This window comes from Muscardinus avellanarius (genome assembly GCF_963383645.1).
Source record: "Muscardinus avellanarius genome assembly, chromosome: 6".
Taxonomy (NCBI): Eukaryota; Metazoa; Chordata; class Mammalia; order Rodentia; family Gliridae; genus Muscardinus; species Muscardinus avellanarius.
Window position 1 is genome coordinate 80018832 of NC_137791.1, and position 13517 is coordinate 80032348.

General features: G+C 34.4%; 1 protein-coding gene across 5 annotated transcripts in view; it reads left to right on the forward strand.

The window, feature by feature from the left end:
- Positions 1-13517, forward strand: part of ANKRD17 (ankyrin repeat domain 17) — a gene marked incomplete at both ends in the record, with an annotated part of 168896 nt that overhangs the window by 33809 nt on the left and 121570 nt on the right. For 2 of the 5 annotated variants that reach the window (XM_080698025.1, XM_080698027.1), the window contains one exon: positions 52-105. The exons of the other annotated variants lie outside the window; for them this stretch is intronic. In XM_080698025.1, coding sequence (XP_080554151.1) covers positions 52-105 — 54 coding nt within the window. Of the gene's footprint in view, positions 1-51; positions 106-13517 lie in introns of those variants that run through there. 5 annotated transcript variants of the gene reach the window in all.

Below are 13517 nucleotides of genomic sequence, written 5' to 3' on the forward strand. Positions count from 1 at the left end.
TGGCAATGATCTAATCATAGTGCAGTAAGAAACATGGCAGTTTGATAAAACATGGTGGAGACAGCGGCTGAAATGGAAGCATATGTTCTAGAAGACATTCTTGAGGTAGGGTTAGGTTTGTAAATGAAATGAAAGTTGAAATCCAAACAAAGAAATCTTATCTGCTGGAATTATTTTACAGATGAATAGATTAGAGGAGAGAGCAAAGAGAGGCAGAGTATAAAAGCAAGACACGGTCAGACCTTCTTCCGTGTGAGAATGTCAGTTTGGTTCACATGATTATTAAAGAAGCTTAGAATTATTTTGTTTAAAGTTCATGTTTTCTGAGTTGTGGATACATATTTGGCAGGGTAAGAAAAAGGAGACGGGTTTGGAATTAATAAAAAGCCTGTGCTGGTGGTGACCTTTAGATTAACTCATTAGAAGGTGGGGTCTGCAAAGCAGCTTTGAGTAGGTTTAGTATCTTATGTCTTAGAATTCATTTACATATCTAAGCCTAACGCTGTGCTTGCAATTAACTATTTAAAATAACTGATTATTTTATCTTAAAACTAAGCATATAAATATAATTACCTAATTTAGGTGGTACACTCTTGTTCTAAATTTTTCATGTGACTGTGATTATTATAAAATGTGAAATTAAAAAATTTAAAAGCCTTGAGATTTAAGGTATTCATACTAGAGTGCCATGAATGAAATTTTTCTGTAATTCAGTATAAGGATTTTAAATTATATTTTCTTTTTTCTGATTGTGTCAGTGATATTTTTTAGAACCTATTTGAGTGTAAATCAGCTCCAGCAAATACATGTCTAAGTGAAACTATAATTGATTTTGGACTTGGCTATATACTATGCTACCAGAAAGATGTATTTATAGGTAAAGATTCCATGTTCTTATCTGCAGGGTTGTAGGGGTTTTTGTTTCTTGTTTTGTTTTTTCTCTTTTCTTCATTAAGAAAAAATGCTTAATTCAGATAAAGAGGCTTCATGGTGAGTGGTATTTCTAATACTTAGAATGTTAGGATAATTCTGATTAACTCTTTCACTGTCTTCTGGAAGAGGTTTTATTGTGGCGAAGAGGGCTTGGGAGAAGCTGCAAAGAGAAGCTAGGCGGGGTTAGCAGGAGAAAAAAGCCTATGCGCATTATAAAGTGCTGCATGATCAATGAGCATTTTCTAGAGTCCCTCAGTGTGTGCCTGGAGCTGACATTGCAGCAAGTCTCAGGGTTCTGCAGGATGAAAACTGATTCCATTTTATTATCTACCTCCTTGCAGCCACCTGCCAACATACTCGTAACCCATCCCAAAACCCATTTTGTGGTTAATTTCTATTCTTTTTTTCTTACTTTGTTTTTTACTTTGATACTATTAGTAAGTTCCTTTAAAATGATGTGGTGAAATTATCTACTTAGAAATACACTTTCATTAAGAGACTTTAGTAATTATGAGTAGTCATGTGACTTAGTGGTTCAGTTTAAACAAGTTTAATTAGATTATGAAGTTGTAGTACATTTTAATTTGCAATTTTATATTTTTGCTTTGGATTCTACAGAAGTGTATTTTACAGTTTTAATGAATCTGACAGTTAATAAGGGATCATGTGAAATTTCAGTGTGTAACAGGTATTAGAAATCTTACTTATTTTTGATGAAAAACCCACTTGAGCCTTGTTTTGTGCTTTAAGTACAGATTTTAAAAATTGCTATCAAACAGTTACCTTTTCATTGTTTGTATTAAAATGATCAGATTATGACTTTGGGTTACCAAGTTTATCCATTGTTACTAGTTATTAAAATAACTTGCAGTTTTAATTATTGGTCCTGTTATCTATCTTAATTGATTTTTATACCTGTTGCATTAAACCATATTGAGGAGGTTTCTCTTTTCAAATATTATGTATTTGTTAGTAATTGGCAGTTAGGTGTGAAAACTTTCCAAGTAATAGTAAGGGGATTATTAAAAATGACAAGTGTATAGAATAACCTAATGCTAAAAATAACAGTGCAGAGAATAAACTTACTCTCTGAAGTAAAATGTACTGTTTCTTAAAGCTCCTCATATTGAAAGTAGATGGACAGGTATTATATAATCTTTCCACAAAAATATTTTTTGTTCTTTAAAGGGATATTATCTTGTATAAATGTTTAATCTCAGATAATAGGGTACTTTTATATATCACAGCAACAATTTTATTATTGTACTTAATTTTGAGCTATTTGAAGGTTGTTAATTTCCTTTGTGATTTTATTTATCAAACATATGGTATTATATATAGATTGTGCTTATTTAAATTAATAATTTTTCTGTCTTTGTAAATTGAACCTTTGAATCATAAATATTTAAAAAATACTCTTATTAAATATTGGTAAAATAGGAACTAAATCACTATCATAAGTGAATAATTCTCCTAGTGGCTTGCCTTTTAAATTGATTGCTTAGTATGCATATCCATATGAACTAAGTTGATATTTTAGATCTTTTTTATTTTAGATTTTATTTTTATAATATGGTTTTATTGGTGCCTTATAGTCTCATATCATAATGTAGATCATGTTGACAGTGATATACCTACAACACAAATACTTTAGATCTTAAAGCTCATAAGCAACCCTGGAGTGGTGGCATACTTGGAAGGGTGAGAGGGCAAGGCAAGAAGATCCCTGGTTTCACAGGTTTACAGCCAGCCTTAACAACTTATAGAGAACAACTTAGTGAGACTTTGTTTCAAAATAAAAAATAAAATAGGCTAGGGGTGGAGCTCAGAGGTAGAATGCCCCCAATTCAATCCCCACTATCCTTTGTTCCCACATAAAAAAAACTTCTAAGTAAAATTATTAAAATAAGTTTTAAAAATTTATAGTAAAACGAGAAGAGGTTGATTTAAACTTATTTTTATTACTCTCAATTATCTGGGTAATGGATTAAAGAAAATAACTTGGTTAAATCTAGTCACTATTTTTCTTCAAACCAAAGTAGTCAAAGGATTCCATTACTTTCAGGAAACTAGACAAATACAAATGCTAGTAATACAGGGCTGGGAGTCAATATAAATACTTTTCTGTGATGTTTGCATTTTTCCCCCCAAAATATGATCATAATTTTAGAAATCTGATGTTTTTCCTTTAAGTTATATGTAATGTAGATCTTAGTTGTACTTAGACCAATAGGAAGAAAAGGTCCACTAAGAAAGTTTTTTCTTGTATATACTACACATGACCAAGGGCTACATCTATAAAACTGAGGTTTTATATATAAGCTTTTTTTATATGAAAATATAAAGCATAATTATTTCAGAAACTTGATTACCATATATTTTGGCTTTATTACTTATTATCAAATCAGTTTCAGAAGTTCCCTATGAGAAGTGTCACACAGAAAAAAGTCCTACTTAAGATTGAAACTTGTAAAAAATAGTATCTCTTACTGCTTTGTAAAGGAACCTGGTTTGTATCCGTGGGCTCCATCAATGTGGTGAAGCATGGTGATATTATAAGAGTAGTTTTGACATCACAGCTCCTCTAAAAGAGGCTTGGGAATCCCCACAGTTCCCGTGGATCACACTTGAATCTTACCCGTCTACAGCTAGCTATTAAGGGGGCAAAACTAAGATTTTTACTTAAGTCTGCTTTATTCAAAGATATTCTTTTGCAGTTTGATTGAACTTATTAATTCTTAATATACTCCCAACTTCTGTTATCTTTGACACTGTCCTCTATAGGTCACTTTACTGTCAACTACAATATAGCAAGTTCAGAAGTGGGAAGAAATATTACATGATAATTTGCACGGTAATTTAAGCTCTTACTTAAATCATTCAGAATTTTGGAAAATACAGAATTCGTTGTCTCCCAAGGGAAGTAGTGAGTAAAAGGAGAAAATAGAAATAAGTAGAAAATTGTTTTTTTGATAGAAAAACATTAAGTAGTAATGAAGTTTTGATACTGGCAAAGATAATTAAAAAATGAAATGAGAACCAAAGGTGGTGGTGCTCACTTGTAATCCTAGTACTTGGGAGACTGAGACAGGAGGATTGCAAGTTCAAAGCCAGCCTCTGCAACTTAGTGAGATCTTGTTTCCAAATAAGAAATAAATTTGGGCCGTGAGTATATGTTAGAGATAGAATGCCTCTGGGTTCAATCCCCAGAACCACAAAACAAAACAAAAAACAAAATAAAAAGAAGATGCTATTTCATATTTTCCAAAACCTTGTGCTGTGTTTAAGTGTTTATCTACTTTAGATATTATTTTAAAAGATTTTGTGTTATCTTTTTATATCCTCTATCTTTTCATATATATATATATATATGTTCTCCCCCCCCCCCCCCCCCCCCCCCAGTTTCTCTCTTCTGTGATTTTTAGTTTTCTCCTTGAACTAAAGGGAGACGACTTTGGGTAGAAAGCTGCCTTCTTCTATGAAGCTATCCAGTTAAATGTTATTCAGTAAAAATATTAGCATTAAACTTACCATTTGTCACTGAAAGATTTGGCACATGAATCATTTTTATAAATATTTTACAAAGATTTATAAAATGTAGATTTTAGGATGTTATATAAGTGGGAGTGCCAAATTATATTGGCATTGATTTTAAGACTTTCTAGGCTCTCTTTCTCATTGTGTTGAGTTTGTAGTGTTATAGTCTGATTTTTTTGTGAATACATTTTTTCTTGGTGTCTTCGGTGATTTAATTTAGAGGGGTAAGTGTGAGTGTTAGAGGTGTGTGTGTGTGTGTGTGTGTGTGTGTGTGTGTGTGTGTGTGTGTTTTAGTGGGTATTGAACCTAGAGGCAGTCTACTTCCCAGTTCCCCAAATCCCCCCTTTTTTGTGGTACTGGGCATGGAACCCAGGGACATTCTACCTCCGAGCTATACCCCCAGCCCAGTTTTTTATTTTTTTATTTTCAAACAGGGTTACATTAAGTTGCAGAGGGCCTCAGTAAGTAGCTGAGGCCGGCCTTGAACCTGCAATCCTCCTGTCTCAGCCTCCCAAGTACTTCACCAACCCCTTATACTTTTTTTTTTTTTTTTGTACTTGGGCCTTCTACCTCTGGGTTACACTCCCAGACCTGTTTTATATTTTTATTTGGAAATAGAGTCTCACTAAGTTGCTGAGAGCCTCACTAAGTAGCTGAGGCTGGCTTCCAATCTACGCAGTCCTCCTGTCTCAGCCTCCCAAGTACTGGGATTATAAGTGTGAGCCTCCACACCTGGCTACTTTTTGTTTTGAAACAGTCTGATAAATTAGTAAGGCTGTCCTTGAACCTATGATCTTCCTGTGTCAGCCTCCAAAGTACTGGGATTAGTGTTCACTACCACACATGGTTTAGGATTATATTTTGAACATACTTAAATATTTGTTTTTCATTTTAACTGACAATCTTCACAGTGAAGACATGCTGTCTTTTTTCCTTAGAGAATGTCTTTGAACATTTGGCTTTGACTAGGTGAAAATATGAAATAGGAAAGTAGGATTAAAAGTCATTTGTATTATAGTACATCAACCCTGGTGATCACTTGGTTGGGATTTTAAATATTGTAAACTTTGTATACTGATTCAAACAAACTTTTATATTGTTGCATTTTTATAAACTTTAAAATTAGGTCATACCATAGCTGAGCTTGGTGGCACAGGCTTGTAATCCCAGCATTTGGGAGGCTGAGACTGGAGGATCCTGGAGGATCAGGGTTCGTGTATAGCCTCAGCTACTTAGTGGGGCCCTCTGCAATTTAGTGAGACCCGGTTTCAAAATAAAGAATAAAAAATAGGGGATGTAGCTTGGAGGTTAAATTACCCTAGGTTCCACCCCCAGACCTGCAAAAAAAAAAAAAAAAAAAAAAGTAATACCATATTGTAGCTCTAGGACCCTATCTGTATATAAAAAATTTATAACTAGATTTCTTTAAATCATGTCTTCAATAACTTCCAAAAAGTTTGAGATGATAGCACATATTTTACATTTCTCAAAAGCTTCATAACCCATTTTACAATGTTGTTTTACATTTAAGAATCAAATTCAAGCTCAGTTTGGCACCTGATCTATGTATTATTTGCCTTCATTCTAACCATCCAATTTTGTCTACCTATCCTTTTCTGCTCTGAAAAAATACTGTGAGACCATAATATATTTAGAGTATTATATCTTTCACTAAATGGTAAAAATTTAAATACAGAGACTGTGGCTCTCTTTAAATTAAAATTATTTATGTTTTATATAAAATCTACTTAATCCCCTAAAAGAACTTATAGTAGTTCATAAGAGCACATGCTGTATAAAAAATTAAAAATACAAAAGCTGGGCGTGGTGGCACATGCATGTAATCCAGCATTCGGGAGGCTGAGACATGAGGATCCCTGTTCACAGACATCCTCAGCTACTTAGGCCCTTTGCAACTCATTGAGACCCAGTTTCAAAATAAAGAATAAAAAATAGGGCTGGGGGTGTAGCTCAGAGGTATTAGAATGCCCCTGGTAAGTTTAAACTAGGGCAAGAATAGAATACTGAAAAGATTAAGCAATGTGTTTAGTTCTAGTTAATTGGCAGCCAGCCAGGTTTGGAAAAAGTATTGTTTTGGGTCAATAAGTATGATATTATCTGTAGTTCCCCCCCCCCTCGATTCTTTTATCTGGCTGAGGTCGAATCCTTTTATTTTTACTTTGCTGAGAGGTTTTATTCTTAAAGGATATTGAATTTTGTCTTTTAGTTACGTATGTATCTTTTGAGACTGACTCTGAGATTTTCCTCCTTTATTTAATTGTGTGAATTGTATTTTGTAGTTTAATCCAACTTTATATTCTTGAGATGAACACCATGAGGTCATTATGTATGACTCCTTATTTATATAGCTGGGTTTGGTTTGCTAATAATCTTGTAAAGGATTATTCCTCACAAAGCATACTATATTTTTCTTGTGATATATTTGATCACTTTTTGTATCAGAAATCTCCCTCATACAGTGATGGGGTAGTATAGCCTTTTCTGCATTTTGAAAGTTAAGAATAATTGTTTGAATTTAATAGTAGAGGTATCTGCCTCTTGAATTTTGTCAGAAGGCTTTTAATTAAAATTTCAATTTTTTTAATAGACCCAGGAATTTTCTAACATTTTGTTTTCTTTTTGCCATACTGGGGCAATACCCAGGGCTTTGACCATGCTAGGGCAAGCACTCTCTACCCCTGAGCTATGTTCCAGCTCCCCCTGCCCGCCCTCCCTCCCTGGATCCAGGGTCTGGCAACTTTGCTGAGGCTGGCCTTAAACTTGCAATCTTCTTCTTTCAACTTTCTCAATAGCTGGGATTACAGGTGTGAGCTATTGTGCCTGTCATTTGTGTCTGGTAAGAAATTTGTCCAATTCAATCTAACTCAACATAATAATAATCTCACATAACAGTTTCATTTGTCTGAAACCAAGCTTTTGATGACTTAAAGATAACATTTCAATATTTCTTTTTGCTTTCTTTCTTACCAGAGAATTTTTTTTCTTTTTCTTTTTCTTTTTTGGTGAAACTATCATACATTTATGTATTTATTTTTTAGAAAAAATTATCCTAATGTGGAATATGGACTCTAGATACCCAAAATGATCTCGAAAAAGAACAAAGCTAGAAGATGTATATTTTCTGATTTCAAACCTTATAAAGCTACAATAATTGAGACAGTGTAGTACTGTTATAAAGGCAGATATATAAATCATTGGAGTTAAATACAAGCCTAGAGATAAATTGTCAAGTTATTTTTGACAAGGTTTCCATGAACATTTGGTGGAGGAAATAATAATCTTTTAACTAAATATTGTTGAAAAATAATAATTACATGAAAAAGAATAAAATTGGACCCTTACCTAACACCATATACAAATATTAACTCAAAATAGATAAAAGACCTAAATATAAATCTTAAGACCATAAACTTTTAGAAGAAAATCTGGGTCATTAAACCTCACAACATTGAAATTGGCAGTGATTTCTTGGATATGATTTCAATGGCACAGGCAACAGAAGGGTAAACAAACTCCCTAAAAATTAAAAAAAAATTGCATATCCAAAGACAATGTAAACAGAGTTAAAAGTTACTGATTGAATGGGATAAAATATTTCCAAATGCTATATCTGAAGGTATATTAATATTCCAACTAGAAATCCTAAAAATTAGCAACAATAAAAGCAAACAATACAATTTAGAGATAGGTAAAAGACTAACATAAATAATGAGTCTCCACAGATAACCAATCTTAGTTGTCTGTTAGATGGAAAATCTTGTTTCTCTGGTTCTGGTGTGTATTACCTATTTTTTCTTTGTAGTTAATCTCTTTGAGTATTTTCTCTAGCGCTGGTTTTGAAGACATAAATTCCTTCAGTTTCTGTTTGTCATGGAAGCTTCTTATTTCTCCATCTAATTTGATAGAAAGTTTTGCTGGGTAGGAAATTTTTGGCTGGGAGTTGTTTTCAATTTCAGAGTTTGGAATATGTTACTCCAAGTCCTTCTGGCTTTCTTGACTTGGTTTGGGATGTGTGGAGTGATTCTAATTGGTTTGTCTCTGAATGTCACTTGGCCCTTTGTTTTTGTTGCCTTTAAGATTCTCTGCTTGGCTTCTACATTGGTCATTTTGACAATTATGTGGCATGGGGTTCCTCTTCTCCGATCCTGTCTAAAAGGGGTTCTATAAGTTTCCTGGACCTGTGTATCAACCTCTTGCTCTGTGTTTGGAAAATTTTCTGCTATTACTTCTTTGAAGAGATTGTTGATCCCTTTGGTTTCACCTTCTTTTCCCTCCTCTATTCCAGTTATTCTCAGGTTAGCTCTCTTAAAATGGGCTCATATTTCTTCAATGTCAGATTCCTGCTGTCGGATTTTTTTTCTAGATTAGAAACTAGGCGTTCATGTTTGGAATGATCATCTTCTAAGAGCGAGATTCTGTTCTCCATGTGGTCTAATCGGTTGTTTGTACTTTGAATTGAGGCCTTTACTTCATTAATTGCATCCTTTATCTCTTTTTGGCGCTCTCTGAATTCTTTTCGAAACACCTCTATTATTTCTACAGTTATTTTCCTGATTTGATCTTCTAGAAATCTCTGAATTTCTGTTTTATCGGGTTCTGATGTTGTGGGGTTGTGGGCATTCATTACTCCATTTTTATTCCTCTTTCCCATGATTTTGGAAGTTTGTGCCTTCTCTGGGTTCTTCCCTTGGGTCACTACGACTTTACTTAAGGTGCTCTGGATCTCGAGTCTGTGGTATCTCAGACCCCACTACTCCTTTACTGGGTTGTATCTCAGAGTCTCAGACCCAGGGAGTCAATCGAGGCTGCTTTAGACCATGGGGGGGGTGCCAGGTTGCACGTTCTCCTATGGTGTGCTATCTCTGCCACCGCCACTCCCCCACTGGGTAAAGTCCCTGGGAGCGCTGTACTGGGATATCTTCTCTAGGGGCCTCAATTTGACTCACTGTTGTTGAGTGCGCCGATGGAGCTGTAGTGGACTTGGTGAATTTGCTGCTGCTGCTGCCGCTGGTGGCAATATGGCGCCGCTGCCACACCCTCGGCTGTGAGGCTGGCGTATTTCTTCTCTGGTTTTGCGCTCCACTCTGAGTCCCTGCAGGGTGTGCTGAGCCCAGCCGCTGGGAGCTCTAGATGCTCCTTGCGCCAAAAAATCACCTTGGCTCGCTGTCTGCCTCTCCTCTCTGGAGCCTGGTGGGCTGTTGAGTGCGTTGGTCTGGAGTCCTTGCATCTACTTTTTAAATGCCTTTTTCTTTGTGCTTTAATTTGAGTAATTTCTGTTGCTATTTTTAAGATCCACTGGTCTTCTACAGGATCTTAGATCCAATCTGGTGCTGTTATAGGCTATCAAATTTTTAATATTTATTTTTTGGAGAAGTGTTGGTGATATTGCCAAGGACATTTTTAGCTCTGGAAATTGTATTTGATCCTTTAGTTTTACAGATTTTGTTTTTTTCTTCATTATGTTCATTTAAAAAATATTGGAGTGTACTTAAAGGGCTGTTTTAAACCTATTGTTTGCTAATTTACCATCTACAATTTCAAGGACGATTTCTGTTTACTACTTTTCTCCTTAGTTTGACATGTTTTCTTCTTTGTAAGTCTAGTAATTTTTATTCAATGCTGAACATTGTTATGTTACAGTATTTTCCTCTTTTAAAGAATATTTATTTTTCCTGGCAGGTTACTTTAGAACCAAAATCCTTTTTAAGTTTCTTTTGGAGCACTGCTAGAACATTTTTCTAGTAGTCTGTTTTCTAGTTAAAGTAACTCTACTATTTTATGTGACCTTTCTGGTTTCTCTATCAAATACTTCAGGTTTTTAGTGAAATATCTTTTTCCTAGTTAGTTGTCTGTGTTTCCCAATCAACCCTGTTGGAGCACCCATTTATTTAGCTTACAGTTCCTTAGTTGTTCTTTTCTCAAATTGTCTTTCTAGTTTTCTTCTCACAGGTGTTAGCTGCCTCACATTCTCCAAACTCTAGTAGCTTTATCCTGAACTTAGTAGGACTTAATTACTTCTTTGTTATTACTGATCACATTAGTCATTAGTGTTGCCCATTGTCTGAAAGAGATGGTGTATTCACATAGACTATGTATGAGGAAAATACAGACTTAGATTTATGCTAAATATGTATATTTACACTGTTAAACCATATACTGTATTTAAACTGCTGACTTGTGGAGACAGCTATGCTAAAGAAGACTACTATGCTGTGACAAACTTGTGCTGAAATACCTTTCTTGGTTAATTGAGTCCCCTATTTTAAACTCTTGTTTAGTTGTAAAGTCACTTCATTTTGTGTGCATGCAGTATATACTTAATACAGTGTCAGAGGTGACATTGGAAATGCTTCTCCTCACAGTGACCTGCCAGTGCATAATAACATCATCTAATGTGCTTATGTTACATAGTATATCTTTGAGAGCCTCAACATATTTAGTCAAAAATATCAAAAATTGCTCAGAGCTTCTTAGGTTTAAAAAATTGAATATGTTTTGGAAAAAATTTAAAATAAATTTTTTAGGTTATTACTTATGGCAGTCATTGTGTGGTTAGCTCTTTTGGTATAGGATGAAAACATCATTAATTATAAAATTTCATGAAACTTAGAAAATGAAACAAAAATCTGTATAGAAAAGTTTCAAAGAAAATTTAAATGATATATTTTGACATATTTTCAAATCATTCTCAATGAAGGTACAAATGTATACACATTTTTAATATATTGTGATCACCTATGAAAAAATTTTTTTCTTTTCTCATTCTTTTGTCTTTAAATATCTTCTAGAAGAATCACTTTATAAATAAATGTGCCAAAATTATTTTTAACTTAAATAATACTGCAGTATTTTTTGTTTGTACTTTAATTTCAGAAAAATTTAGATAGATTTTTGGATCAAGATAAAATGGATTTTGAAGATTTATTAGTCCATATTCAGTATAAAAATTTTAAAACACAAAGGGAAGACAAATATCTTAAAATTTGTATTCATTTTTCTTTATGCTGTGTCTGAACTATTTTTAATAATTCTGAGAATTTTGTTCTTTTTAATGTATGTCTAGAGGTTTTTTCTATTTTATTTTTGAAAATAAGTGTCTTGTCAACCATAATATTCTAGTTTAGAATTGTAACTTACTGTGCATTTGTATTGGATATCTGGGCTATTTTCAGTTTTCCTATAAAAGACTCTTTCTTTTTTTTTTTTGGTGGTACTGGGGTTCCTGGAAGCCCTTCTACCTCCGGAATACACTCCCAGAACTATTTTATATTTTTATTTGGAAACAGGGTCTCCTAAACCAATGTGGGCGGCTGGCTTCTAACCTGCTGATCCTCCTGTCTCCGCCTCCCAAGCACGGGGAAGGGATTACAAGGGTGCGCCACCACGCCCTGCCTATAAAAGACTTTAAAATGTCCTTTAACTATTTTCCTAAAGGAGATTTAACTACTTTTGTGGTAATTTTATGTGAATTTTTGTCAAATTTGATCAAACTTTTTGCATTTATTATTTACGTACTTTTGCTAAGGACATTTTTTGCATAAACTAATTTCCTCACAATTTGAGAAAAGAACAACTAAGGAACTATAAGCTAAATAAATAGGCTCTCCGACAGGGTTGATTGGGAAACTCAGACAACTAACTAGGAAAAAGAAAGATACTCCACTAATTTCCTCACTAATTTCTTTGCTTTTATAAATCTTTTCTTTATAGAGATCAAGTATAATTTATGTGTATGGGGTTTTATTAAATCTCCCTAGAATTTATGTTAAAATACATGTTATAGTCGGCATGGTGGCACACTCTTGTAATCCCAGCATTCGGGAGTCTGAGAGAGGATGGCGGTTCGCAGACAGCCTCAGCTACTTAGGCCCTCTGCAACTTGGTGAGACCCTGTTTCAAAATAAAGAATAAAAAAATAGGGCAGGGGTGTAGCTCCTTGGTTCCATCCCGAGACCCGCAAATAAGTAAATAAATAAAACACATGTTATGTTGAAATGAGATAAAAATATTAGCTTCCCTCCATACCTTTTAAACAAATGGCTAATTTGTGATTTCATATATGTTGTATTTAGCATTATCAGTTTTCTTTACAGAACAATCTTTAAAAAATATTGACTAATTTTACTAGCTAAAAATTGAGCTTGACACCCAATATAGTTAAACCTGAAGATTAGTCCTGATAGATAAACATGTGAGATTCTAGTTGGACTCCTCCTGGTAAGAGTTCAACCTCTGATGGAAAGGAGAAGAGAATATCATAGTGGTAGGTGAGGTGAAGACACCCAAAAGATAGAGGGGTGGATTTCTCATTAAAACAGTACAGGCAGCCTGGCGTGGTGGCACACAATTGTAATCCCAGCATTTGGGAGGCTGACACAGAATAATTGTGGTTCCTGGCCAACTTCAGCTACTTAGTGAGGCCCTTTGCAACTTAGTGAGACCCTGTTTCAAAATAAGACTAAAATATAGGGCTGGGGGTGTAGCTCAGAGGTAGAATGCCTCTGGGTTTTATCCAAGTACGGCAAAAAGAACCCCAAAACCAAACAACAAATAAACAGAATAGGGATTCAGATTTACTCTCTAGTGACTAGCTCAGTTCAGAGAACATGATAGATATTTTCATGATAACTATTTGCTTAATAATTGAAAACATGTGAAATATGATTTTTTTTTTTAAGATGGTACTGGGGTTCCTGGAAACCCTTCTACTTCCGGTCTACACTCCCAGACCTATTTCATACTTTTTTATTTGGAAACTGGGTCTCAAGCCAGCATGGCTGGCTTCGAACCTGCGCGATCCTCCTGTCTCCGCCTCCCAAGCGCGGGGATTACAAGCGTGCGCCACCACACCCGGTGAAATATGATATTTTAATGTGAAATATAAAATACTGTTTTTGAATATAAATGAAGCCCAGCAGAAGCTAGAATTACTAAATGCTTTTTATTCAATTTTTAACCTTTATATAATTACTTTTGTAATGGAGCTACTACTTTTTTAAGCAATGGTTTTAACCTTGAGCTTGCAT